This window comes from Pogona vitticeps, chromosome 4 (genome assembly GCF_051106095.1).
Source record: "Pogona vitticeps strain Pit_001003342236 chromosome 4, PviZW2.1, whole genome shotgun sequence".
Classification (NCBI taxonomy): domain Eukaryota; kingdom Metazoa; phylum Chordata; class Lepidosauria; order Squamata; family Agamidae; genus Pogona; species Pogona vitticeps.
In genome coordinates this window covers 25112252-25137485 of record NC_135786.1, presented here as the reverse complement: position 1 = coordinate 25137485, position 25234 = coordinate 25112252, and the positions used below count along the sequence as shown (strand labels likewise).

Here is a 25234-nt window from a genome sequence, read left to right as displayed (position 1 = left end):
TCCTTTTCTGTTTCTCCCTGCAGTTGTTGCCAGTTCCACAGTTCTTGGCCTGTCCTGGTTTTTCTACTGCCAGCAGCTGCCTTTTATTTTTCTCATCATTCATTCTGCAAACCACAAACAAACATATCTCTTAATATACCTCGTATGAAGTTGCCTGGTGATCAGTATTCACCAGCGTTTTGAGTTCGTCTACATAGCCTGCTGTAGACGCCCTTTCCCTTCTCCTGTTAGTTGGGAATTTAAAACATTCCATAATAATACTTGGATTCTTTGGATTATAATGTTCCATTAAGATCTTTTGTAGATCTACCAAATGTTTGTCTCCTGGCTTTGGCAGCTGTAATCATTCTTAATACAGAGCATGCTTCATTGCTTCAAAAAAAATTACCGGGTTTTTTGTTGTTCTAATTAGCAATCTCTTTTCATTTAGCAGATAAAAGTGATCCAACATTGATTCTATTCACTAGATAGCAGCGATCCAAAATTTCAGTATATTGTTGCCAAACTTCTTTTTCAACATTTTCCCATAGGATGCCATCTTCAGATATTCAATACATCAAGCTAGATAGCTTGTTTTTGCTCTTTTTTGCAAGCCAAGTAGTATATTGCTATAAAGATGGACCCCCCCCCAATTTCTGTGGGCTACAACTCACTTAGTCTATCATTTCCTAACACAGTAGCCTGCAGGTGCTGGGGACTACAATTGTCACTGTTCCTCACTGTTATTCATATGGTCTGGGGCTGATGGGAACTGAAACCCCCAGTTTCAAAAACACACTAAGTACGTGAAGGCTGATATAATTGTGCTTCTTTTAGTGGCACAGTCAATGCCCCTTGGAAATCCACAGGCAGGATAGGAAGGCAAAAGTATTTAGGGATAGGACTTCCATATTCAAATGAAAAGCTCAAAACACAAAAGAGGCTCTCTTTCATGTGCTTTGTGTTCCTAAATACAAATGATTCTTGTTTGCAGAAGAGGAGTACAAGAAAGCATTGTGTTTATTTTCTGTTTCCTTTTTTTGTGTAATCCTTTGGTGCCATTTCTTTCACCCTTTCTCTGTCAAATCACCTGAGAAATTTTTCATCCAGTAGTGTCGTGACTGGTCTGAGGAGCAGGAATTTTGAATCTGTAAAACAGCCTGGCTTGGTTGGAATCCAGTGAGGAGGCACTGCGCTTTGTTTTAATAGTTCCTTGTGGGTGTGCTGAGCTCCATCTTGGATTTTGCCTGCTGTCTGCCATGCCTCCCTCTTTAACCCTTTCCCTTTTTTGTCTTTTCCCTTTGTTTGGGGGGCATTTCCCCCCATTTCTTTTGATTATTTTTGCTGCTTCCTGGCTTGTCTCCAGGACTCAAAGAAGAGCAAAGAAGATATCAGAGAATGGAGGGAGAAGCATCTCCCCTCATGCTAGTAATTTTATTTCGGGGGGGGGCTTGGTTGTTGTTGTTTTTAGCCTTTATTTGCTTGCTTACTTACTTTTCTTGATTTTGAGGAGAGATTGTTGTTTGTGTGTTATTTAGAACTTTTTCCCTTGTGTGTTGGCAGCTTTTCCTGTTTGACTGATTTTTAAAAATTGTTAGCTACTTTACTGTGTATTTATAGTTAAAGGTGTGAATTTTGGTGAGATTTTGTAGGGGGATATTTTGTTCACTTCTGTGGGGGTAGAATGTGAGCCATGGCAGTAGATTTTGTGACTGTGCCAGTTTGTCACTAAGCTGTGTGGGCCATGACTGTTGCTGGCTTGGCACAGTTTGGAGCACCTCTCTTTTGTTATTCTTGCTGTTAGGTTGTTGTGATTGCTTTGCTCAGTGGGTGCTCCTATGTGCTAAGCAGCCAGTGCCTGGCTCGCCAGCTGCTTCCTTGCCTTTTTTATAAGTCACTGCCCAGTCCCAGAGGGGCTCTACAGTGTTGAGTGGTTAGCATTAAACTCATACTGTTGTTTTCTGTGTTCTAATTTTTGGATGCTTTACTGATTTTTGAATAGGCTAACAGGTGAGCAAGGGGTTTTCAGGAGGGGGTTTCTCTGTGCATAGGGCTTGTGGAGGGATATCTTGACTATCTTGAGTATCTTGGTTATGATAATATAAAGTAATGATTGCATAAGTTGGATTCTGTTTTTTCTTTTTCATGCACTGTTGCCGATTTTTAGAGTAGATTGATTCTCTGTTGTCTTGACTCTGCTCTTTTGGAGTAGTTTTTAAAGAGTTCTCTAAGGTACCAGAAAATGTGAATGGGAAAATATGAAATAAATTATACAAAAGAGGTTTCCTTTTTGTCTAAAACAAAAGGACACATGCACCAAAAATACAAAAATGAGAAAGCCACCCTGCCTCTAAAACAACCCTAAATAAAGCAAGCACAAAATTTTTCTCTGTGCACATCCCTAATGTTCTTCTCCCTTTGTTGTTTCTCACCAGGTCCCAAAGAAAACACCTGAAGTGATCAAGCACAAGGTAAGAACATAAAGAGCAGTCTCTTAAAATTTGTTCCCTCTCATTTGCCATATGTGTGAACAGACCAGATCAGCGTGAACAAAGTGTGGCCCTTCAAATGCTGTTCAGTGTCAGCTCCCAACATTCCTATTAGCTATGATGACTAGAGCTGCTGGGAATTGAAGGGGAACAGTTTAGGAAGGGGGATGCCTGACCCTACATTAGAGATCATTACTCAAATAAAACTGCCTTGCTACACTTAGCTTGGGTTGAAATGGAAGTAGAACCAAAAGGTTATGAGAAAGAAAAGCCCACAGCTGACATCTGGATTTGAATGAAGAGCCCTTCAGTTTAATTCTATAGTGGCCAGTTTACTCCACTAGCCTTTGATAAAGTTGCCCTACTTATGTTTCATCATCTCCACTCAACTTCTGTCCTTATTCACATTAGAGAAGGACAAATGTTGAGAACAAGCCTTTTTTTCAATTACGAAATTGAGAGGAAACATACGTTTTATGTCAGATAAATAAGTAAAAGTCAGCTGTTCAACTGTGTAAGACAAGTTGGATTTACTGCAGTAGGGACGTGGTGGTGCTGTGGGCTAAACCGCAGAAGCCTGTGCTGCAGGGTCAAAAGACCAAGCAGTCGTAAGATCAAATCCACACGACGGAGTGAGCTCCCGTTGCTTGTCCCAGCTCCCGCCAACCTAGCGGTTCAAAAGCAAGCAAAATGCAAGTAGATTAATAGGGACCACCTCGGTGGGAAGTTAACAGCATTCCGTGTCTAAGTCGCACTGGCCATGTGACCACGGAAGATTGTCTTCGGACAAACGCTGGCTCTATGGCTTGGAAACGGGGATGAGCACCGCCCCCTAGAGTCGAACACGACTGGACAAAAATTGTCAAGGGGAACCTTTACCTTTCTTCATTATTCAAATTCTAGCCCAGTGACAGCTTTCCTTTTTTTTTTTTTTTTGCCTGCAGATCTAGAGAGAAGCCATTAGAGGGCATATGAACTTCACTCTTCATTCCAAATTAAAGGTTCAGATACTTCAGTAAAACGGCCACATAATGCCATGGACATGGGCTGTTTGGAGCAGTCTCCCCCACTCCCACCGTCACCATGGCTTCTTACTCATAAGTAAGTTTTTGTATTTTTATTCTCTTTCCTTAGCCTTCAGCAATAAAAATTTGGGACATTATGTATTCCGCTTCAGAAGATACTGAGGAGATATATGTAATGTTTTTGGCTATTTGAAAAGGGATGCCTTTTCAAAGAAAGACAGGTGAAAGGCGGTAGGAGGAGAAGCACCCACTTGTTTGGTTACAACTTGATCGTGTTGTGTTTATTCTCCATATCCACTGGACAGAGCAGGAAAATTGTTGTGTTATTTTTTTAGAACCAGTGGGAACAAAAGAAGAAGAAGAAAATTTCATTAAGTCTTTTTCCCTAGTTCAGAATCATTTTTGTTACATTTCTTAGAATCAACTCACAAGAGACAACACTGCTGTTTAGAGCATTTTCATCAGTATAGAAGGAGGCAACCGGGGGGGGGGGGGGTAGAGCTTCCACCTTCCTGTACTTGCAACAAATAGGGCAAAGAACTCACCAGCCATTCAGAGCGAGGCAAATCAGCTTGGATTGGCTTTCCCTGACTAGCTTCATAGCAATATGACATTTATCCTATCTACTATTTGCAACGTCACTTTCTTGGATTGCCTGTATGACTGATCGGTTATGTTATACAGCCCCAATCTGATTATATACATAGCCAGTCTTGCACACTGAGAAAGATAACACAGTAATAAAATTAAGCAGCTCAACCCATCTCTCAGCCCAGCGGCACCGCACCAAAGGTCCTTTCTATGGAGGAGGCGGTCGAAAGATTCATTGTCTGCCCCAAGCACAGTATCTTATATTTATTTTGAGGCTGCAGTACATCCCAATCATGTTACCCAGGGATGTTGGCAAGTCTTTGGGTCAGAGTTCCAAGTCTTTGGTACAAAGTCCCGAGTCTGAGTCTTTGGTATCATCAAGTCTTGAGTCCTGAACCCCAAGTCCGAGCCCCTATTAAAAACAAACTTTTTTCCACAGAAAAAAAGGGAGTCAATGAAAAAAAATCCAAGCCCAAGTTAAGACACTGATGCAACTTAAGTCTGCCTTGACAGCAAGTCCTGCGACTCAAGTCCCCATCCTTATAAATCACCTCTGTCTGCACTACAGAAGTGAGCAAGGGGAAGCAATCAATCTGCTTTTGTGCTTGAGACAACAGAACCACTCACTCCTACTATGTTGTTAAGAAAGACAAGTCAAAACTGAATTAGAGTGACCTTAATAGGGCTTTCAAGGTAAGTGAGATATTTGATGAGTCATTTTACCAATTCCACTCCCCCAGTGAGTTTCCAAATCTAAGTGGCAATTTAGACTACAGTCTCCAGAATCCTAGTCTAACCCTCTATCCACTACACCATACTGAGTACTCAAGAAAGACTACATTGCAACATTTAAATGCATTGCCACATTCACAGTGGTGCCTCGCTTAGCTATGTTAATCGGTGCAGCAAAAATTGCTGCTAAGCGATTTCATCGCTAAGCAATTTTTTTAAAAAACCATAGAAATGCATTAAAATGCATTTAATGTGTTCCTATGGGGTTAAAAACTAACCTTATGTGAAAATCCTCCATTGCGGCGGTCATTTTCGGTGCCTCTAAAGCGAGGCAAAACAGCGGGTGGCCATTTTGTTTACCCAGCGGCAATTTTGGAACCGCCGATCAGCTGGCCGAAAATGGGGACTTTGCGATGATCGATTCCCAACGATCACCGCAAAGCGAAATTCCCCGATAGGGGCCATCGCAAAGCGATCGCTCTTGCAATGGCAAAAAGTCCATCGCAAAGCAATATCATCGCTATATGGAGCGATCGCTATGCGAGGCACCACTGTATATGCTTCTATTCTTTAGCAGAGTTTAGTTCCTGGGCATCAGTGAACTAAAATGGACGGGAATGGGCGAATTCAATTGAGACGATGATCATATCTACTATTGTGGGCAAGACTCCCATAGAAGAAATGGAGTAGCCCTCATAGTCACCAAAAGAGTGGGAAAAGCTGTCCTGGGATACAATCTCACAAATGATAGAATAATTTCAATATGAATCCAAGGCAAACCTTTCACCATCACAGTAATCCACATTTATGCACCAACAACCGATGCTGAAGAGGCTGAAATTGACCAATTCTATGAAGACTTACAACACCTTCTAGAACTGACACCAAAGAAAGATGTTCTTCTCATTACAGTATAGGGGACTGGAAAAAGTAGGGAGTCAAGAGATAAAAGGAACAACAGGTAAGTTTGGCCATGGAGTTCAAAAAGAAACAGGGCAAATGCTAATAGTGTTTTGTCACAAGAACAAGCTGGTCATAACAAACACTCTTTTCCAACAACACAAGGGTGACTCTACACATGGACATGACCAGATGGGCAATACCAAAACCAGACTGATTATGTTTTCTGCAGCCAAAGACAGAGAAGCTCTATATAGTCAGCAAAAACCAGACCTGGAGCTGATTGTGGCTCTGATCATCAGCTTCTAATAGCAAAACTCAAGCTTAAACTGAAGGAAGTAGGAAAAAACACTGGGGTAATGAAGTATAACCTGAACCAAATCCTTTATGAATACACAGTGGAAGTGAAGAACAGATTTAAGGAACTCGATTTGGTGGACAGAGTGCCAGAAGAATTTAGGATAGAGGCTCGTAACATTGTACAGGAGGCAGCAACAAAGTCCATCCCAAAGAAAAGGAAATGCAAGAAAGCAAAGTGGCTGTCCAACGAGGCCTTACAAATAGCAGAGAGGAGGAGGGAAGCAAAATGCAAGAGAGACAGGGAATGGTACAGAAAATGGCATGCAAACTTCCAAAGAATAGCAAGGAGAGACAAGAAGGCCTTCTTAAATGAACAATGCAAAGAAATAGACGAAAATAATAGAAAGGGAAAAACCAGAGATCTGTTTAAGAAAATTGGAGATATTAAAGGAACATTTTGTGCAAAGATAGACATGATAAAGGACAAAAATGGTAGGGACCTCACAGAATCAGAAGACATCTAGAAGAGGTGGCAAGAATACACAGAGGAATTATACTAGAAAGATCTGGATGTCCCTGACAACCCAGATTGTGTGGTTGCTGACCCTGAGCCAGATATCCTGGAGAGTGAAGTCAAGTGGGCCTTAGAAAGCATGGCTAACAACAAGGCCAGTGGAGGTGATGGCATTCCAGTGGAACTATTTAAAATCTTAAAAGATGACACTGTTAAAGTGCTACACTCAATATGCCAGCAAGCTTGGAAAACTCAGCGGTGGCCAGAGGACTGGAAAAGATCAGTCTACATCCCAATCCCAAAGAAGGGCAGTGCCAAAGAATGCTCCAACTACCATACAATTGCACTCGTTTCACACACTAGCAAGGTTATGCTCAAAATCCTACAAGGTAGGCTTCACTAGTATGTGGACCGAGAACATCTACTTCTGCTTCATTGACTACACAAAAGCCTTTGACGGTGTGGACCACAACAAACTATGGCAAGTTCTTAAAGAAATGGGAGTGCCTTATCTGTCTCCTGAGAAACCTGGGACAGGAAGCAACAGTTAGAATTGCATATGGAACACCTGATTGGTTCAAAATTGGGAAAGGAGTACGATAAGGCTGTATATTGTCTCCCTGCTTATTTAACTTATATGGAGAATACATCATGCGGAAGGCTGGACTGGAGGAATCTCAAGCCGGAATTAAGATTGCCAGAAGAAATATCAACAACCTCAGATATGCAGATGATACCACTCTGATGGCAGAAAGTGAGAAGGAATTAAAGAACCTCTTAATGAGGGTGAAAGAGGAGAGTGCAAAAATTGTCTGAAGCTCAGCATCCAAAAAACTAAGATCATGGCCACTGGTTCCATCAGCTCCAGGCAAATAGAAGGGGAAGATATGGAGGCAGTGACAGATTTTACTCTCTTGGGCTCCATGATCACTGCAGATGGTGACCAGCCACGAAATTAAAAGACGCCTGCTTCTTGGGAGGAAAGCAATGACAAACCTCGACAGCATCTTAAGAAGCAGAGACATCACCTTGCCCACAAAGGTCTGCATAGTCAAACCTATTGTTTTCCCTGTAGTGTTGTATGGAAGTGAGAGCTAGACCATAAAGAAAGCTGACCGCTGAAGAATTGATGCTTTTGAATTGTGGTGCTGGAGGAGACTCTTGAGGGTCCCCTGGACTGCAAGGAGATCAAACCTATCAATTCTGAAGGAATTCAACCCTGAGTGCTCACTGGAAGGACAAATCCTAAAACCGAGGCTTCAATACTGTACTTTGGCCATCTCATGAGAAATCTCCTTGGAAAAGACCCAGATGTTGGGAAAGAGTGAAAGCAGGAGGAGAAGGGGATGGCAGAGGACGAGATGGTTGGACAGTGTCATCGAAGCAACCAACATGAATTTGACCCAACTCCAGGAGGCAGTGGAAGACAGGAGAGCCTGGCATGCTCTGGTCCATGGGGTCACGAAGAGTCGGACACAACTGAATGACTAAACAAGAAAACATTATTTGAGCAGCATATTATTGCACTGAAATATTACTGGGTCTTGAATTTCATGAACTGCTTACCATTTCCTCCCATAATCAAAAGAAGGGGGACGGGGAAACTGAGGGTTTACCATAATTAAAGACACAAAGGCAAGATTCAAATAATACTTTCTATTTTAATACAAACTAGGAAGTGATTAAAGACTGGCCTTACTTTTTCAGGCTGCATTTGATCCACAAACACATTTGTTAAAGCAAGAACTCTTCTGTTTCTTATCTTTTTATGTTGTTAGTAATTATTGCTTTTCTATTATGTGTCAGCAGGGTTCTCTTTTAGACATTACATTTTGCTACGAGGCAGTTTGTCATTGCATCCATTTCTTTCTTTCTAAAAATAATTACCTACCTTGAACCATGGGCACTGCCTCACCTGCAGGATCACTGGTTTGGTTTTTTTTTTTAAGTACAGAGATATCAGAGAGATTAGCAGAGCACAGTTCTTTGAATTACAGTAGCTCAGGTGCAAAGCATCGTTTCCCCAATGGATGCATTTATAATCGTAGCCACAAGCTGGCAATAAACACGTCAGCATTATAAGATTTTAAAACGAATTATCTTTTTTTTTCTCACTGAAAAAAATAATATTGTACATCAGAGTGGAGCGAGGAAGAAGAAAGGTTCAGCCTTGGTGTGAGATTACTCCTTCATTTGAGGAAGGCCATTTATTCTCTCCGTTCTGGAATGGTTAATCCACTGCCACAGGAACATCAGCGTCTTGGGCCTGTGGTTGTCCAGCTATTGGGATAAGGCCAATACGTCAGCTTCTGAATGTTGTGGACCAGTTTATAAACGGTTTCTTCTTCCTCTCTGTAGAGAAAGAGACATTCAGAGTCACTCACTTTAAACTGCCTTTGAAACAACAGAGCTGAATTAAAGATATTGGACCCAATTAGATTTTACTTTTAGACAAGAGTTTTACCATCAGTCATCTTTCCTTGCAAGGGCTGGCCCTACCTTATCATTATGCAGTATAAGTAACAGAGGCAGCCACTAGGGGGTAGCAGTGGCAGCTTCTGGGCAGTCCTCTCTTGGCTCCCATTCCTTCTTCTTTAGGATGATAATGCTATCCTTCACTACCTTAAATTAACATCTAGTGCTTAGGACAGCTGAAGATACTGTCTAGTCCAAGTACTGAAATAAGATTCATCTGCCAGTTTGTTTATTTTTTTTAACTTTTATACATGGAAGCAGAGAGAGTGGCAGCATATCATTTGATTCAGGCAGAGTTTTACATAATTAGTTTTTGGCCTGCAACTCCCAACATGGGCACAGGCTGTGGTAGCTGGGAAATAATTTGGAAACTATGATTCAGAAGAGTAACAGAGCAAAATGATGGCCCCAAGAAGCCTATTGAGCAACCTGTGTGCATTGTTCATGGAATTTTAGTGGGGGGAATGGTCCCAACAACAGCAATTCGAACTTGTAATTCTTTCCTGGTTTTCTACCAGGAGAATTTTTTTGAGAATTTTAATCCCCACAAAAGGTACTTTTAGGTGAATAGCTCAGCTCCAAAAGGAGTCAGTTGAAAGACATTGTGCAATTAGTCCATCTTTTTTCTGTTTAATATCTTTTTTTTTGTGCTAAGAAAAGGGCAGAAGCCATGGATGAAATCAGGAAGGGTTATAAGCACTCTCATAAAATTCAGTGAGTGAAGCAGGGCATTGGAGTGGTAAAAGTTCAGTCTGGAGCTATTGAGTGCCCAATATGGAAGCAAAGATGGCTTAGCTATCATCCTTTGACAGGTGGCACAAGTAGCAGTCCATCTGAAAGCATCCTCTCCTGTTTGCATTTTATTCATCATCACGTACCATTTAATCTTTTAATTTTCTTCTATTTTCCCTCATCAATATCTAAATAAAGGAATCCTGTGTTTGAAACATTTCGGTGCAAAGAGGCCATTCCAAAGCGCTCTCTGACCATTGTTTTTGCACTGTAGAATACTTCCCAAAATGAAAATAGGTTTCCACACTCAAAAAATCAGAGCAACTTGAGATATTTTGCTATCTGAGGCAAATAACGACATGGTGCCCATCCTTATCCATATATGGGAGTTGCCTAGATAGATAATTACTTTTTTCAATCCTAGCCACAGGATTCTTTAATCTTTCTGCCAACAGCTGAAGGCCCACCTCTTCAGGCAGGCTTTTAATAACCATATCTTTGTTCCTGAATGCTGGTTTTCAGCAGAGTTTGTTTTTAAAGCTCTGAGTGTTTTAAATCATTTAATGTATTTGAATTACTTTTATAGTTTAATTATTTTAATGTATGCTTCATTGTGTTTTTAATTCAGTTTTTTAAGACTGAGCCACATTGAGTCACTTTATCAAGAGAAAGGCAGTCTATAAATAAAATAAATAAACAGGGCAACATCTTCTGTTGTATTGAGAGTGGCAGGCTATCATAGTGGATTAAAGTATAGCTCTGACTTTAATATCAAGCATTAGTTTTCCTAGAAATGCTGGACATTTTCATATGTGACATAACAGCAAACACTTTTGTTGTTCAAATGGTGGCAAACCAGTGTATAGCTTAGTCAATATTGGTTTTCTTTCTCCTTTACAGACAGAAAAAAGCCGAAGCCCAAGCTACAGGTGAGTAAGTGAGATTTCTTCTTCTTCTTTTTTTTAAAAAAAATCTATGTTCCACCACTCCATGTGATGTCACTCCAGTGGACAGCTGTGCTTTTTGCCCCTGCTATTATTTCCTATAGGTGTATTCCTGTCCAAATCTAGTTAACCCATCTGCTTATAGAGTGAAAACAAGGACAGGACTGCTATACTTTTAACAGCTATGTGCAAGAGAAAGTTTCCTCTTCCTCTTTAATACAACCATGTTTAGGTCAACTAAGAACACCTAACATGTGTGTGTGTGTGTTTAGTCGTTTAGTCGTGTCCGACTCTTCGTGACCCCATGGACCAGAGCACGCCAGGCCCTCCTGTCTTCTACTGCCTCCCGGAGTTGTGTCAGGTTCATGTTGGTTGCTTCGCAGACACTGTCCAGCCATCTCATCCTCGGTCGTCCCCTTCTCCTCTTGCCATCACACTTTCCCAACATCAGGGTCTTTTCCAGGGAGTCTTTTCTTCTCATTAGATGGCCAAAGTACTGGAGCCTCAGCTTCAGGATCTGTCCTTCCAGTGAGCACTCAGGGTTGATTTCCTTTAGAACTGATAGGTTTGTTCTCCTTGCAGTCCAGGGGATTCTCAAGAGCCTCCTCCAGCACCACAATTCAAAGGCATCAATTCTTCGGCGGTCTGCTTTCTTTATGGTCCAGCTCTCACTTCCATACATCACGACAGGAAAAACCATAGCTTTGACTATTCGGACTTTTGTTGGCAAGGTGATGTCTCTGCTTTTCAAGACCTAACATGCAATGCCAATAAAGGCCATAAACTTTAAGGAAGCCTCATCCTTCAGTTTTCCAAATCTGAGGAAACTAAAGTGATAGGACTAAATAATAATATGACATTTTGGAAGCATTAATTCATAGGGACGTAGTGACTGAAATATTGTTGCTTATCATAGTCAGTCACATCTGGAGTAGACCCACTGAATCAGTAGAGACTCGATGAGTCAACTCCTCTATAAGCTCCATTAATTCAGTGAGCCTATTCTAGTTCTGACTCACTATGCTAAGCAACAGGATTTCAACTCATAGGTCAGACTTTTTTGAGAGCACATAACTAATTCAATTATACGAAAGGTGCAGGAATACTGTTCTGCTTTTCATGCGGCCAGCCTGTATGCTTCCCATACCAATTTGGAAGTGTGAACTAGAAGTCTTTTGTCTGTTCCTGTTGTCTATCTCCTACATCCTCAGAATGGTTGGATAGCTCAGTGGTATAGGTCTCTGGCTGCAGAGCCAGAGGTTGGGAGTTTGATTCCCCACTATGCCTACTTGATAGAAGTAGGGCTTGATGATCTGCAGGGTCCCTTCCAGCTCTAAAGTTCTAAGATGATGACGTGGTAGAGGGTGAAGAATGTACATACTTCGATGTGTGAACAGTCTGCTTTGTTTTGCAGGAAGTACATTATCATTTGTCACATCTAGTACTTGCAAAGTCTGAATTATATGCACTTCTGTTTTGTAAACAGTAAAATATGTAACATTCCAGGTGATGCCAAAATCCCTTCATCAAGCAATAAATGTACCTCTCCCAGCTCCCAACCTTTCCCCATCCTGAAAGCCAGGCTAGTTTAAATTCAGCCAAGTGGCTCATTTAGAGCAAGCTGTGTCAATAAATCATCTTGCTGTATTTGGGCCAAGGAGGGTCCATTGCTATTTTGGGATTCAGTTGCTTATTGATCTTGGCAGTCAAATGGAAACTATTGATTTTGCTGGAAAAATTTATACCTGACTTAAGGAAAATGTCTTTCGTGAGATGTGCTGTCCTTTACTGCACAACCAAGTGCTCCATGGAGAACGTAGAAAGAAAGAGTCTGCAATGGGTCACAAAGTTGGCCATATACACTGGGGAGATTATTGAGGAAAAGATTAAAATACTCTCCTTCCTGTACTGGAAACTTAGCAAGTGTGCCTAAAGCTTGTGGAGCCCACATCTGACAAGGGGAGTGTGTTAGCTCCACTCCCCTTCTTTGTCACTTTAATTGCAGAAACACAACAGATTGTATTGGGGAGGAGCGTTCTGTGTGGGTAGATGTTTCATGTGATCCAAAACTGAGCCCCACCACCCCACCCCCCACCGTGTCCCAGTCCACAACCCATTCCTGCCACGAGCCTCAGTTCTTCTTGGTAAAATGTCTCCCTTACCATGCTGGTTATTCCCATGAAACCTTGGCAAGGTCTGACAGAACACAAGCGCCTCTGCATTTCAAGTCTGCAGTATGGATTCACATTAGATACTCGTGTGGAAATCCCAATACCACAGCTAGTGGAACAGGCAGACCACTCCGTGCTCCATTCTTCACACCGACTGGGGAGAGTGATTGACGCCATCCCAGGCAACCTTTGTGCTGAACAAGGAAGGGAAATAAAAAGGGGGATGCTCAGAGAGCTAACACACTTCTGAATTTCACAATAACAACCTTCCAGTAAGGTAGTCTACGCATCAAAAACAACAAAGCGTTTTGAGGAGCCTTAAAAGACTAATAAATGTTTTAGAAATGGTTAAGAGTCGGACACAACTAAACGACCAAACGACGAGTCGGACACGACTAAATGACCAAACGACGATGAAACATCTTAGAAATGGTTAAATATTCTAAGAAACATTTTTATGTATGCGTTTACCTAAATAATAATCCTAAATATAATAAGTATGCCAGATGCATTGGTTAGAGCCAGGTGATCCAGTGAAATCAATGGGGTGCAAGTTATTCATGATTAGTTTGTGGGATCAACACTCTCCATGACTAAGCCTGGATCTAACTGCTGAGTCTGATGTTCATTATACTCAGCAATAGCACTTTTGTATTCTCTTTTGAGATGTAGTGTTTCTTTTACCAAATAATATTTTATATTTCAGAAGTACAGTTTAGTTGTGAAATGTCCCTTCTTTTCAGCGCGCATATTACAGCTGTTGTTGGAGGTACCTCAAGAGAGAAATGAGTATGTGGGAAGCATTGAAATAGCAAGCTACTTAAACACATTTTCTAATGATTGTGTGAAGCTCAAGGTAGAGGGAGTAGAGCTTGGAAGTTGGGGGATTCTGACAGTTGTAATGCAATAAAGTAATTTTTCCAGTCTCTAGAGAAGGCAAGAAATCTGCTGTCATAATACGATGCTCCATTCCCATGTCATTTAGCTCATACTGACGTGCACAGCATTTCATGACTCTAAATGACTGTGCATTTAGGCCAATTTTTATAAAGAAGTGCAATAGCCTACCAAATATTTTATTGGCTTGCTGCATTTCTATGTGCAAATGAGAGCCACAATGTTCTGCCTTCCTCTGCCAGCCCACTTAGGGCAGAAAGAAACATTATACATAAGTCATGGTTAGAATAGAAAGCCTCCGGACCAGCATTCCTGTGCTCAGGGGAGCCGAATACCATCTGCCTTCTACAGGTCACTGTGTGAGAGACAGCGGGACTGTGGCTGGGCTGCTGCCAGCTGCCAAATTCCCCGAGGGAACTGGCTGGGGAATAAGCTGGGAAACAGGGGGATTTGAGGGGCTTCTGGGGCAACCAATAAAAACATTTATGGCAGGGGAAGATATGGTGGTGGGAATAGAGCATGCCAGTGTAGGAGATAGGAGGTTAGATACCTTACACCTATCCCCCTTTCTAGCTCTACTCCCAGCCAAACAGTACTAGGTGACCCTATCAGCCACCCCCCGGGCCACATGGTACTGTTGTTAAGTGCCATGTCGGCAAAAAATAAGACCGCCCTCATCCATGATTTAATTTTGGATGAGGGGGCTGACCTGGCATGCATTACTGAGACCTGGGTGGGAGAAGAAGGTGCAGTTCTTCTATCTCAGTTGTGTCTTCCTGGATACTTGGTCCAACACTAGGGTCACCCGGAGGGTCAGGGAGGAGGCATGGTTATAGTCTACAAGGATTCCTTCCAGTTTTCCAGACTCCCTGTCCCCTTGGGAAATGGTTTAGAGGGCCTGTATTGTGTGTTGGGCTCAAGAGACAGACTGGGGATTCTGTCGGTGTACCACCCACCCTGCTGCTTACCAACAGTCTCACTACCTGAGCTGACGGAGGTGATCTCAGACCTGGTGGTGAGGACTCCCAGACTTTTGGTACTGGGGCACCTCAACTTCCATGCCAAGGCCACCTTAACAGGGGTGGCTCAGGACTTCATGGCCGCCATGACAACCATGGGGTTGTCTCAACATGTCATCTGCCCGACTCATGAGAAAGGTCATACACTTGACCTAGTATTCTCAATGGGATGGGTGGATGGTGGTCTGGATGTGGTGGGTTTATCTTTGAGCCTGTTGTCATGGTTGGACCATTTCCTGGTAAAGTTTAGACTCTCTGCCACTACTACCCTCTGCAGGGGTGGGAGATCAATTTAAATGATCCAATGAATTTGTTACACGCTTTGAAGGGGAAACTGTTCAGATTCGTAAAGAATTGGACTCCACTGTTGATGCAGAGCCTATGGTTGTGTCCAGTTCTCTGGACTTAATTTATTGGATGAGTTTCAGTTGTTACAACTCGAGGGTGTGGACAGGGTGCTTGGATCGGTTCGTGCCACCACTACGCAACTCGACCCTTGCCCATCATGGCTAATAAAGGAATCTGCCAGGTGAGTTCGCACCTGAATCCTGGACGTCATCGACTTATCATTAAGAGAGAGAGTGGTCCCTGCCCCGTTAAAGGAGGCAGTGATTCACCCACTCCTAAAAAAACCTAATCTGTACCCAGGTCTAGTGATCAACTACCAACCAGTAGTGAACCTCCCTTTTCTGGGCAAGGTGTTGGAACATGTGGTGACTGAGCAGCTCCAGACTCTCCTGAATGAAACAGATTATCTTGATCCATTTCAATTGGGTTTCAGGCTGGGTTATGGGATGGAGACTGCTTTGGTCACCCTGTTTGATGACCTTTGCCAGGAGAAAGAGGGGGAATGCATCCCTGTTAATTCTCTTGGGCCTCTTAGCGGCTTCTGACACCATCAACCATGGTGTCCTTCTGGACAGATTGGCTGGGATGGGAGTGGGAGGCACCATTTTATGATGGTTCCACTCCTACCTGGGTAAGCACTCTGTGCTGTGGAAGACGTTCTATATTTCTGACACTTTTAATTTTTCCAGCCCCTGACTTTTTCAAAGATTCTGGTGTTCTTTCCATTCCAAATATGAACATATCTGCAAATTCTGGGTAAATTCATATCAGAGCAAACAGAGGTGAAATTCTCACTGGTTTCTAGCAGGCAACTTTTAAAAGACAAGGACAGTTTGAGGAGTAAACTCTTGCTCATGTACAAAATAAGAATGGTAAATAAAGACCAAGATCCATGAATATTACCTGCCACGTTATCCTGCAAAATTTGTCTATCTTGTCTTTCGCAAATCCATTCTTGACAACACTTCCCTGGGATCTCCACACGCCTTGGATAGGGGCAGTCCGGAGTGGGGAGACGCACATCCTCGTTGCAAAGGGGAACACATGTGAAACCTCCTCCAGAGCAGCGGCATTGAATCTTACAGCTTGGCTGGAACACTTCCCCATCCTGGTAGATCTTCCCATTGACTTCGCAGCTATCATCATCTCCTTCCTCGTCTGCAGCCAACATTCAAAGTGACCAAAGAAAATGTGACACGTCAGTCACAGACATCCAGATAAGGTTACCACCTAATATGCTGGCTGGGGGAGGGGTAGATGAAAGGCTGTTAGTAATGCAGTATCTTTGCCACTGCCCTAAACCAGTGGTTCTTAACCTTTTTGAAAGAAACGCCCCCTTGAGCCATTGAGGAAGTTATCATCGCCCCCCTCCCCGCGGTGATGATATCTTGTTTGTTTGTTTGTTTGTTTGTTTATTTAAGACACTTAAATACAATGACCCCTGAAAACAAAATTAAATTCCAAGAAAATGAAATGCCCCCCAAAAAGTAACATTTAATGATTTAGTTGCAAGTGAATTTTAAGACGCAAAAAGAAATATAAAAAGGGCAAAAAAACAAATGCAGGAACTAAAAATTTCAAGACAAAAAGTCTGAAACTAAATTAAAATTGGAGGAAAATATATATTCATGCACACTGTAAAAAGGCTGCAGCCATCTTCACAGGTTTGGCTTGCTCCAGCACCCCCCTACTGCCCCCCTTCTGCTCCAGCGCCCCCACGCTGCCCCTTTTCGTTCTACCGCCCCCCTGAAAAATGAAATCGCCCCCTGGGGGGCATTATCGCCCATGTTAAGAACCACTGCCCTAAACTGAAGCAGACAGCTCCCATTTGGCTGGGAGTAAAAGCATCCAGGAACTGTAGAAACCAGTAGAAACTCCGAAACCCATTACCGTATGGTCAGCCTAAGGCAGAATCCTTTTTGTGGTCTAATGAAGTCATTACCTGCCCTTGATTTTGGATACCTTCTGAAACCTTCCTGTGTTTTCCCATTGCTTCTTCCATCTCCCCCCCCCCCCTTACTATTGAAAATCCACTAAGGAAAGAAACAAATAGAACAGCTGCACAGCATCTTTTGATTGGCATTGTCAGGAGTTGTTTCACTGGAAGCACCCACCACTGTCCTTGGTGGAGTGGTTCAGAACCCAAATGATGACTTTGCTACACTTCAAAAGTGAAGTCTAAAAGTAGCTTGTTTCAGGGAATGGAAGCAAAAGCAGTCATTTGCATCCTACCTCCTGCCTCAACATAGTAATTTACATCTTGCTTTCAATCTGCATAAACCAATATTGAGAAAATAACAACCTTGCATGCTTTCTAACGTTGGCTATCATTGGGAAGGGGGTGTTTAGGAACTGAAGGGATTCGTTCCTTTCCCACTAATCTACTGGTAAAGTTCTTTTTCCCCACCTCTAGCTTGCCCTTCCCTCTTCCTGGTTTCTATTTCCCATTCACTTCCTTTGTTTGTTAGCATCTACCTCCTCTTTCCCAAAATCCAAGCATACAGGAAGCATGGAAGGGTTTCTCCCACATGTGGAGATTGCATTTTCCCCCACTGACTGTAACTGCAGATAGCAACTGTAAGTAAAGATTCCTTTGCTTCACTTAAAATGCTTCCCAAGTGATTTTTAACGCATAAAGTGTTAGGCACTATGAAAAGGGGTGGGCACTGAGACTTAAGTAATTCTGATACTCTGCTAATTATAAAAGGAATTAATCAAATTCGCCAGTAGTCAAGAGTACCGGAAAAGTGAAAGCCTTCTAGCTTCCCCCCCCCATGTTCCTCAGAAACAGCCACTTGTGTAAAATTCTGAAGTTGATTGCTTTGAGAAGTGTGTCATCAATGTTACTGGGATAGCCTACTTGCCCTGTTCCTTGCTAGGGAGGAACCACAGCTCATTTGGTGGAGCACATGATTTGCATATAGAAATTTCTAGGTTCAGTCCTTAGCATCTCTAGCCAGAATGTGAGGCACCTCTGCCTAAGACTATGTAGTCTCAGCTTCTCAAAAGAGGGAGTGCTCTTGCTACCCCTCCTCGTCTTTGAGGCCAGTCACCTGCCAGCCAGCCACTGCTATTGCTTTTCCTTGTCTCTCTGCTCTGTAGAAAAAAGAATACCAGGGCAGGCGGTTTCCACATAAAGATATGTCAGTTGCTTTGAGTAGCTCACATCTCTTTGCCTCAGGGATGAGCAACTTTGGTGGGTCCAGAGACCAAATTTCTGCCCCCAAGATCCTTTGTGGATTCCACAGCTTATGAAAAATTGGGTCCCGGGAATGAAGTTGGAACTGGCTGGAAGTCCACTTCCATTCCTGGGGGAAGGGGAAAGGTGTGTGTGTGTGTGTGTGTGTGTGTGTGTGTGTGTGTGTGTGTGTGTGTGTGTGTGTGTGTGTGTGTGTGTGTGTGTGTGTGTGTGTGTGTGTGTGTGTGTGTGTGTGTGTGTGTGTGTGTGTGTGTGTGTGTGTGTGTGGCAACACTGCAGGATGGGGCTGTAACCTATTTAAAAGGTGAACAATTTACTGCCTCTGGCATCCTGCCACCAGAGGCAGCTGCCCACTCTGCCTTGTGGCAGGCTGGCTCTGGTGCAGCTCCTTCACTAGAGTAGACAATAACAGGCTAGATAGCCCTTCACTGGTATGAGGCCACTTCTTGAGCTCTTTTTAAATTTATCTGTCTAGCTGACTAGTGCTGAAGCAAACGTCAAAGACACCACAGGTAGTTGTACCATCATAAATTTTCAAAAGAAGGCTCTTGAGCAAGAACCCCGCTTTGCTGTTCTTGCTCAAGAGCCTTCTTTTGCTCCTATTTAGGTCTTGTTATGTTTTTGAGGAGCTGGTATTTGTTTTCCTCACATCCCTGTCACAGCTGACCTGAACTCTTCTAAGGAGGACAGGAAATCAGGGCATATTTACTGAGCTCTGTTTGCATTCCTGCCAGCTACCATGAGAGCTCCGGAGACAGAAGAGAGAGAGAGAGAGACATCACAGTAGTGACGTAAAAGCAAGACTGCACTGTGTACCTACTTCCTAGCCTACAAATCACAACCTTTGATCAATGTGAATGCAGCAGTACAACCATCCCCTTCTAGCCAGGTAAAAGATAAAGGTTCCTCTTGACATTTTTTAGTCCAGTCGTGGTCTGACTCTAGGTGGTGGTGCTCATCTCATTTTTCAAGCCGTAGTGCCAGCGCTTGTCTGAAGACAGTTTCCATTGTCACGTGGCCAGTGTGACTATTTGAAAGTGGCAGCAGGGCTCTGATACACTAGTTGAGGCTCCCACTACCAAAAGGGCAAGGAGGGATTGTTCGACCGAGTCCTCATGGAACTGTGGCTTTTAACTTTCCAGTGCCTGAATCTTTTTTCTCTAGTGGAGTTCCTAGGTATATAGAGCACTTACAGGGATGTTTGCCAGTTATCTTTTACTTCCCCCAACCCAGTTTGCTTTTAGGCAGTGTTTAGGTTGCCTGAAGCAAGAAAAGTAGTTCAGAGCTAGGAGCAGAGTTTGGGTGTGTGTGTCTGTGGAACTAGCATTCACTAGCCATAAATGCATGAAGAATCCTGGGAGTTGTAGCCCAAAACAGAAAAAAAAGAGTACTTTGCAAGATGGTGATACTTTCAGTCTTCCAGATGGTTGGAACTTTATATATTAGAGCAGCGGTTCCCTGCCTTGAGTCCGCATATATTCTCAGAGAAAACTCACAGAAATCCTGGACAGCTCTGCTAGTAATGACTTCTGGGTATTTTAGTCCAAGAGCAGCTGGGACCCAAGATTGACAACAACTGCATATTTCTTGTAATAAACATATTTTTTTTTAATTTCTTCAAATATGGTGATGCACACCCTCCCTCATCACAACATGATCTAGTGCTATGGAGGAGGCAAGGGGCATGTCTGCTTTAATAAGGGCCCATAAGGTACGGTGCTTCCCCATGAAAAAACACACCAGCAGGAAGTTTTGCCCTTTCCTAAAAGGTCAAGCTGCTTAAAAATGTAGTTCTGAGTGTCACAAAAAGGCAGCAAATACTTCCATTTTCATTTGTTCTGAAACAGCGATGTCTGCGTTGGCTTCGGCATGTCATGAGAATGGCTGATGGTCGGATTCCAAAGGATCTCCTGTAGGGAGAATTAGTGCAGGGAAATTGCCCCAAAGGGAGACCACAGCTGCGATACAAGGATATCTGCAAGCGGGATCTGAAGGCCTTAGGAATGAAGCTCAACAGATGGGAAACTTTGAAAGGCCATGCTGCACTGCCTGCTTGGAGGCAGGCAGTGCAGCATGGCCTTTCCCAATTTGAAGAGACCCTTGTTCAGCAGGCATAGGCAAAGAGGCAGTCCTGAAACCAACAAAATAAGAGAGTTGGACAGGGGACAGAGTGTATTTTTCTTCAGTGTGGAAGGGATTGTCACTCTCAAATTGGCCTTCTCAGCCACACTAGACGCTGTTCCAAGAACTCTATTCAGAGCATGTGACCATAGTCTCTTGAGACTGAAGGATGCCTACAGGAATTGTATTTATACTCTGACAGAGAGACAATGGAGTTTTCTACCTGAGGCAGTGAAACAATTTGGTCAGCCTCAGACACCTTGCACCTTGACTTGTACGTAGAAAGAAGAAAGGTATCTGCACACCCTCTGGAGATGAAATGTCTTGGGCTTGTTCTGACCATTTCGAGGCTTTGGTTTCTATACTGTGATGCTGAAGTAATGTATAGAAGCCACGTCCCGACAAACCCAATAAAAGGTTGTTGCCATTTTAAAAAAATTGGCCTCTTGAAGACATGAGGAAGTTTTCCCCAGTTTTTTTAAATGCCTTATTAAAAGAAAATATATTCGGGGCAAGCAGGAAAGAATATGGTGGTCCAAGATCCAGGAGTGGGCATGTGTGGACTCTGGACCGAGGCAGCCAACTCTTGTACTGAAGGTGACAGGTGACAAACAGAACTCTGCGAAACACACACACACACACATATGCATCTTCTACAAAACAAAACAGAAAGTCAATATTACTTCTGTGCCAAGCCACTGTGTGTATATATACTAATATGTATACATACAGTGGCCTAGGCACTGAAATAATATTGACTTTCTATTCTGTTTGGCAGAAGATACGGTCTTACAATTGAACAACTAGGATACAGAGGTCCTTTATTTGAAATACATCTCTCTGAGATTATTTATCATCTATTACATTTTTATCCCACTTTTCCACTACAAAGTAGAGCTCATGGCAACTTGCAATCTTTGTAAAGCAGTAAAACAGTAAAAACAAGTAAAATCAATCTGTCCACAAAATCATTAGAGTCAAATAAAACCCTCCCTACACTATAAACCATTGAAATAAATGAAGTGTATAGTTAAAAATCATAAAGTAGATTAGACATACACACTTCCTAAAAGTAGTGAGTGGAAGCCCATCACAATTCTAAAGTGTGTACACTTCATAATCTGAGAGCCACATAAGGGAATGCCTCCCTCTATGTGCCTATTAAGTAGGATCCTGACATTGTTGGTATACTTAAGAAAGGCTCTCCTGAATATTTTATCTTCCAGACAACTTCACTACAAGACAAGTGGTCCCTTAGATAGCCAGGCCCTGAATGGTCCCAACAAGCAACTGATAAGTATTGTAGGTCTTTCAGTATCAACATCATATTCTTGTGATGTTGCGCATCAGTTAACAGCTTAGCTGCCACATACCTGTGAGTTTTGCTGTGCTGGACACATAACAATTTCAGGGAGACAATTTCATTTGGGAAAACAGAGTGGATAGAAAAAGAGAAAGCTCGCTGGAAAAGACAGTAATTCTGGGGAAAGTTGAAGGCAGCAGAGGAAGATGAAATATGAGATGGATTTATTGAGTAAGGAAAGCCATGGCGTTGAGCTGTCATTGCTGGGCCTTTTGGAAGTGCCTAGTGTATAGGGTTGCCATAAGGCAGAAACAGCAGGACAGTATGTAACAACAAAGAAAAATGCTTCTTTCCTGAGTCCAATCCAAATCCACCCAATAGACACATACCAGCCTGAAGCCCACTGGCTGCTGTTATAGTTTGGGACACTGATATGTACTAGTGAGTAATTATTTTTACTCTGAACCCAAGCCACAATTCTAACAGAAGGTTTGTTGTACAGCGAGAATACAAAGCCTTTCATCTCCACCAAGCTGGTTTCCTATCCATAGCTATTCCTTCTGTATGCATCAGACACTATAGCTTCAGCCACTTTCTTCCCATATCCTTGAGGGGTTTCTAAGAAGAGTGATTAGGTTTCGCTCACAATTGCAGATTCCTCCTCTCCTCACGGAGGCAGCGCTGTAGTCACAGACAAGTCCTTGGCTCTTGTCACACACGTGAAGATGGTTGCAGGGCTCTCCTAGCCTGCGGGCACAGATATGGCAGCAGCCACATCCATCCAGAACTAAGGGGGAGCCAGGAGGGCAGTGGGGAGGAAGCCAAGGGCAGTAGCATGGAGTTTGGCAATACTGCGTATACACCTGGAGAGAGAGAGAGAGAGAGAGAGAGAGAGAGGTAATAAATAGTGACATGACAAAATGTTTGGGTGAATCAGAGCTTGCTTTTGGATTACTCTTTTGCTCAACCACCATAACCAGTGGCATTGTCGCTCATAGATTTGGGTCAAACTGGACAATAGATGTAGAAAGTTCAAAAAGAGAGAGAGAGAGAGAGACTCTCCCCCACCCGTGGTATTCTGTTTGTCCACAGCATGTGATGTTCCTCACCTACATAACTTGCACTTATCATGCTTTGTTTGTTGATTGGTCACTGGAAGGCAAACACAGGCTTAATTTGGAAGTCTGGTTACTAAGGCAAGTATCTTTGAGGAAACCCTGTTATAGAGGAAATATCTATTCCCTTTAATATTTAGTTTGAACCTTGTGCTTCCAGGCTTAACTACATTTCCTCCCACAGTCTTTCCTGTCTTTTTCCTTATGGACCCAGTGGCTGTTCTTAAGTGCTGTCAAGTCATTTCCAACTCATGGTGTTTTTGATGAATGTGAGATATTCAGATAATGTTTACTATTGCCAACCTATCAGGAGTTTCCATGGCTGAGTAGAGATTTGAATCCAGGTCTCCTGAGTTTTAGCCTCATAGTCCACTATATCACATTGATTCTCACCCAGTGGTAACACACCCCAGATTTCCTTTTTTCTCCCAAATTATAACTCACCCTAATTTTCCCCTTTACTGAATACAGTCTTTTGTTGATGATTTCAAACATCATGTAGACTAACACCTGTGAGGATAAAATGTTGAGCAATACAGCATGATCTGTCTGGAACTCTGTGATGGAAGGATGGGATAAAATTAGATTAAATGAAATAATGGTTTTTCCTTGGTTTATGTCAACTTGCACTAAGTCCAAGAGCTGCCACTGTGTGCAGGAGGGAGACAGTGAACTCATTATAGAAAGAGAAGCAGATAAATCCAGAGTTTTGAAAAGCAGTGCATGTAATGCCGCTGACATATTTCTCATTTTCTGAGAAAGAAAGAAAAAAGGAAATTTAGTTTCCACGGTAACTCACATTTGGGATACTCACTTGACAAGTGCCAAAGATTTTAAGAGAATCTGTTCAAAATGATTTTATGCATCATGTTTCTTCCCTATTGTAACCCATTTGCAACCTTCAGAATCTGTAGGTACATATATGTAAGTGTATATATGTACCAGTGGGTGTGGGTGTACGTGAGACAGGGGTCATAATGCCATTTTTCACCATATATAACAGAGAAAATGGTATTTTTCTATCTCATTCTTATAATCAAGAAGTAAAAAAATACTGGAGATATTCACCACAATTCTGTCTCACAAATCAGATGATTTAAAATGTGCTATTCCTGATAATTAGCCTTTGCAAAAGTGTTCTGAAAGAATAGGCAAATATTCTGCCTTTATGCTATCTATAATAACATGCACTGCCCTAGTAACTATTATTTTGTCAGAGAACAAAATGTTTAAATCTTTAAACAGAGAACTGTCCAATTTATTTTAATGGCTGGGGTATATTGCTTATTTTAATGGATTTGCTTCCGACCAGTACAGCCTGTTCTATGTAAATAATATGCTGAATTTTGGTATGGTTGCATTCATTTCATTTCTCCTTCCAATTTGTTGTAATTTACTGTATCCTCGGTTAACACCTAACCTTTTGTCACAGGCCTCAAGCCCGTGTGTTACAAATTTAAAGAGGCATCCTGCTGTGTTGCAACCACTGCAGCAATACGGTGCCCAAAATTTAGAAGCAGCAATCCAAAACCACTGGGAGAATTCTCAAGTGTTTGTTTCCTGGCATGTGCGCGCGCGTGCGTGCGTGTTGTTCTGCCTTGTTTTAAATGAACTCTGCTGTTCCTCGGGTACTATCCTGCAGGAGGCAACAGCTGTATACACACTCTTCTTTATTTTTCAGAAGAAAAATTGGAGAACAGTTGAGCAATCCTGAAAAATAATGCCAGATTCTTGGCGTTCAGCCTAGGTAGGTTGTAGTACAGGGAACAGACTGTGAAGAAGAAAACTATTGAATGGATTACTATGCAGTATCTTCAGCTAAGATACAAGCCTCCCTGTGAGTCAGGAGCACTTAATGAATGAAGTCTAGATATAGGACCACGGAGGTAGAACAAGTTTCAGTAGGTGTGTGTTTTGGCCAATGGATCTTAAAATGTTGGCCTTCCAGTCTTGGTTTGCAACACAATTTTCTTCTTGGCTTACACACATATGACACTTAAACATGCATAATAAAGTACATCCATGTTTCTAATACACCCTTGAACTATTGTCATTTGCCAGACTGGAGCTGCTTGGTTACAAATTGTTTGGAAAGAGACGGGAGAGGCACAGAAAAACACATCCTTACTGTCTGAGCTAACATTTCCCAGCTTCCTTACCTTGGAGAGGAGACAGAGAAAGGAAATGAAGAGGAGGTGGGTTTTCATTCTGACTCTTCAGCACATCCCTCCCCTGGCAGTTAGGAGACAGCAGTGTGTCTGCAGTTGTTAAAGTCTGTGAGTAAAGTCCTGCAAGTGTTTATACTCTTCCCTGCTCTGATGTCACTCCTAGGCTCCAGTATAAACACGAGTAGGTTTGGACAAGCATCAAGTGGTGGTTT

At 42.5% G+C, this 25234-nt stretch overlaps 2 protein-coding genes across 6 annotated transcripts in view; one reads left to right on the top strand and one right to left on the bottom strand.

The window, feature by feature from the left end:
• The window catches only part of LOC144588961 (uncharacterized), a 64314-nt gene that overhangs the window by 11145 nt on the left and 27935 nt on the right, over positions 1–25234 (top strand). For 3 of the 4 annotated variants that reach the window (XM_078392584.1, XM_078392585.1, XM_078392583.1), the window contains exons 2-4: positions 2415–2450; positions 3413–3569; positions 10638–10666. In XM_078392584.1, coding sequence (XP_078248710.1) covers positions 2415–2450; positions 3413–3418 — 42 coding nt within the window. In that variant the 3' untranslated portion in view covers positions 3419–3569; positions 10638–10666. Of the gene's footprint in view, positions 1–2414; positions 2451–3412; positions 3570–10637; positions 10667–24915; positions 25017–25234 lie in introns of those variants that run through there. The other variant, XM_078392582.1, reaches the window with a different exon arrangement.
• CCN5 (cellular communication network factor 5) lies at positions 8172–25172 on the bottom strand. Of its 2 annotated transcripts, XM_020789265.3 has the most exons (5): positions 25014–25172; positions 22386–22602; positions 16020–16274; positions 12844–13046; positions 8172–8882 (listed from the first exon to the last, which is right to left on the bottom strand). In XM_020789265.3, exons 1-5 carry the CDS (start codon positions 25059–25061, stop codon positions 8859–8861), a joined length of 747 nt encoding a protein of 248 aa, XP_020644924.3. In that variant the 5' UTR covers positions 25062–25172; the 3' UTR covers positions 8172–8858. The 2 variants fall into 2 exon arrangements, with proteins under 2 accessions (XP_020644924.3, XP_078248707.1); XM_078392581.1 differs by lacking the exon at positions 25014–25172 and having other exon boundaries at positions 22386–24876.